Below are 1,515 nucleotides of genomic sequence, written 5' to 3'. Positions count from 1 at the left end.
GAAGCTAATTTGATCACATACATAAACATACATCCATCACATGCGTAGAAATGTAAATTGTAGCTGAAGGAATTAGAAAACATAGATATATAGAGTTATAAATGTTGTCCAATGTATAATATAAAATCCATGACTCCAAATGTTCCCAAACATATATCTAACCGTAAAGTGTAAGAAAAAACAAGTCTATGGCTCAGGCTCAGGCTTAGCCTCGTCTATCTGCCCCCTACAAAGGCGTCTAGGGTAGGTCCTGGATGACTGAGTAGCCATAGTCTCTGCCTGTGATGTGCCAGTCTGAGTAGCCATAGGTGTTGTGCCTGATCGTGCTCTATCCTCCTCCTCTGCCATAGCCACAGCCTCAGCCTCTCTGTCTGCCTGGTCAACCCACTCAAGGTCCTCATCAGTGAAGACTGGATCGGTGGACTCAGTGAGTCAATCGGACTCGGGGTCGACTTCCTCTAGAGTGATCGGAGAGGAGTCATCGTCCAAAATCTGTCTGGTCCTGAGACGGAGGTTGTAATGAACAAAGACTAGATCATTCAACCTCTCCACAGACAATCTATTTCGCCTCTTCGAGTGGATGTGCTCGAACATGCTCCAGTTGCGCTCACATCCAGAAGCGCTGCACGGTTGGCTCAATATGCGGATGGCAATTTTTTGAAGGTTTGGGGTTGAAGGCCCAAACATTTGCCACCATCTATCTGAGATAAGGAAAAGAAAAAAACATTAGTCTCATTTCCAACTTTAAAGGTAGATTATAAAATGAAAAATTAAAATGCATGTCATAAACTTTAGAATTTTCTACCTGGCTGCAATTTTGTCCGACCCTCTTTGCACAATTGGCTGGCAAAGATTGCCCCTGATGCATTATTAAATGCATCCATCTCAAGAAGTGTAGCTGTGGTCTCAGTGACCATCCGTTGTACTACTGAATATAGCCCGCTAAGAACCTCCTCATCCACTTTGAAATCAGCACGGAAATGAAATGATGGATTGAGGTAATAAGCTGCTGCATGGATGGGCCTATGAAGTTGGTTATGCCATCTTCTATCAATTATGTCCCAAATGGGCCTATACTTATCCTCAACTCCAGCATATATGGATCTAATGGCCTCCTTGGCCCTATCCATGCCCTCATATATGTAGCCCTCCCCATCAACAACTCGTAGGAGAACTACTAGAGGCTCAGTGACCTGCAAATAATGTTAAACAAAAATAGTTAACTCACAAGTGTGCATGAAAATAAGAAAAATTGCAAAGTTGCACAATGCAAACAAAACAAAAATATGCATATAATATTATAAATTTATAAGATTACGTGCACGATCTCTGCACAAGGGATCCAAAAACCTGGCTCATCAAAAATGCAATCTACTACATCCATCCCTGCAGTGGTCGTAGCATAGGATGAGGAAGTCCACTCCTCACCAACAAACATGCGCCTCAAAGATGCCTTTGATTTTAACAAGGATTTCAATGTGAGGAAATTTGAGGCAAATCTTGTTATACCAGGAC

The 1,515-nt window shown here is 42.3% G+C and overlaps 1 protein-coding gene across 1 annotated transcript; it reads right to left on the bottom strand.

Annotated features, from left to right (window-relative positions):
- Positions 1-249: 249 nt before the first annotated feature.
- On the bottom strand, positions 250-962 carry LOC131856131 (uncharacterized). Its single transcript, XM_059207502.1, has 2 exons — positions 806-962; positions 250-701 (listed from the first exon to the last, which is right to left on the bottom strand). The coding sequence occupies exons 1-2, from the start codon at positions 915-917 to the stop codon at positions 433-435; spliced, it is 381 nt and encodes a 126-aa protein (XP_059063485.1). The 5' UTR covers positions 918-962; the 3' UTR covers positions 250-432.
- Positions 963-1,515: the final 553 nt, after the last annotated feature.

This window comes from Cryptomeria japonica, chromosome 6, assembly GCF_030272615.1.
Source record: "Cryptomeria japonica chromosome 6, Sugi_1.0, whole genome shotgun sequence".
NCBI lineage: Eukaryota > Viridiplantae > Streptophyta > Pinopsida > Cupressales > Cupressaceae > Cryptomeria > Cryptomeria japonica.
The sequence above is the reverse complement of the archived record's forward strand: the minus strand, read 5'-3'. Positions and strand labels throughout refer to the sequence as shown.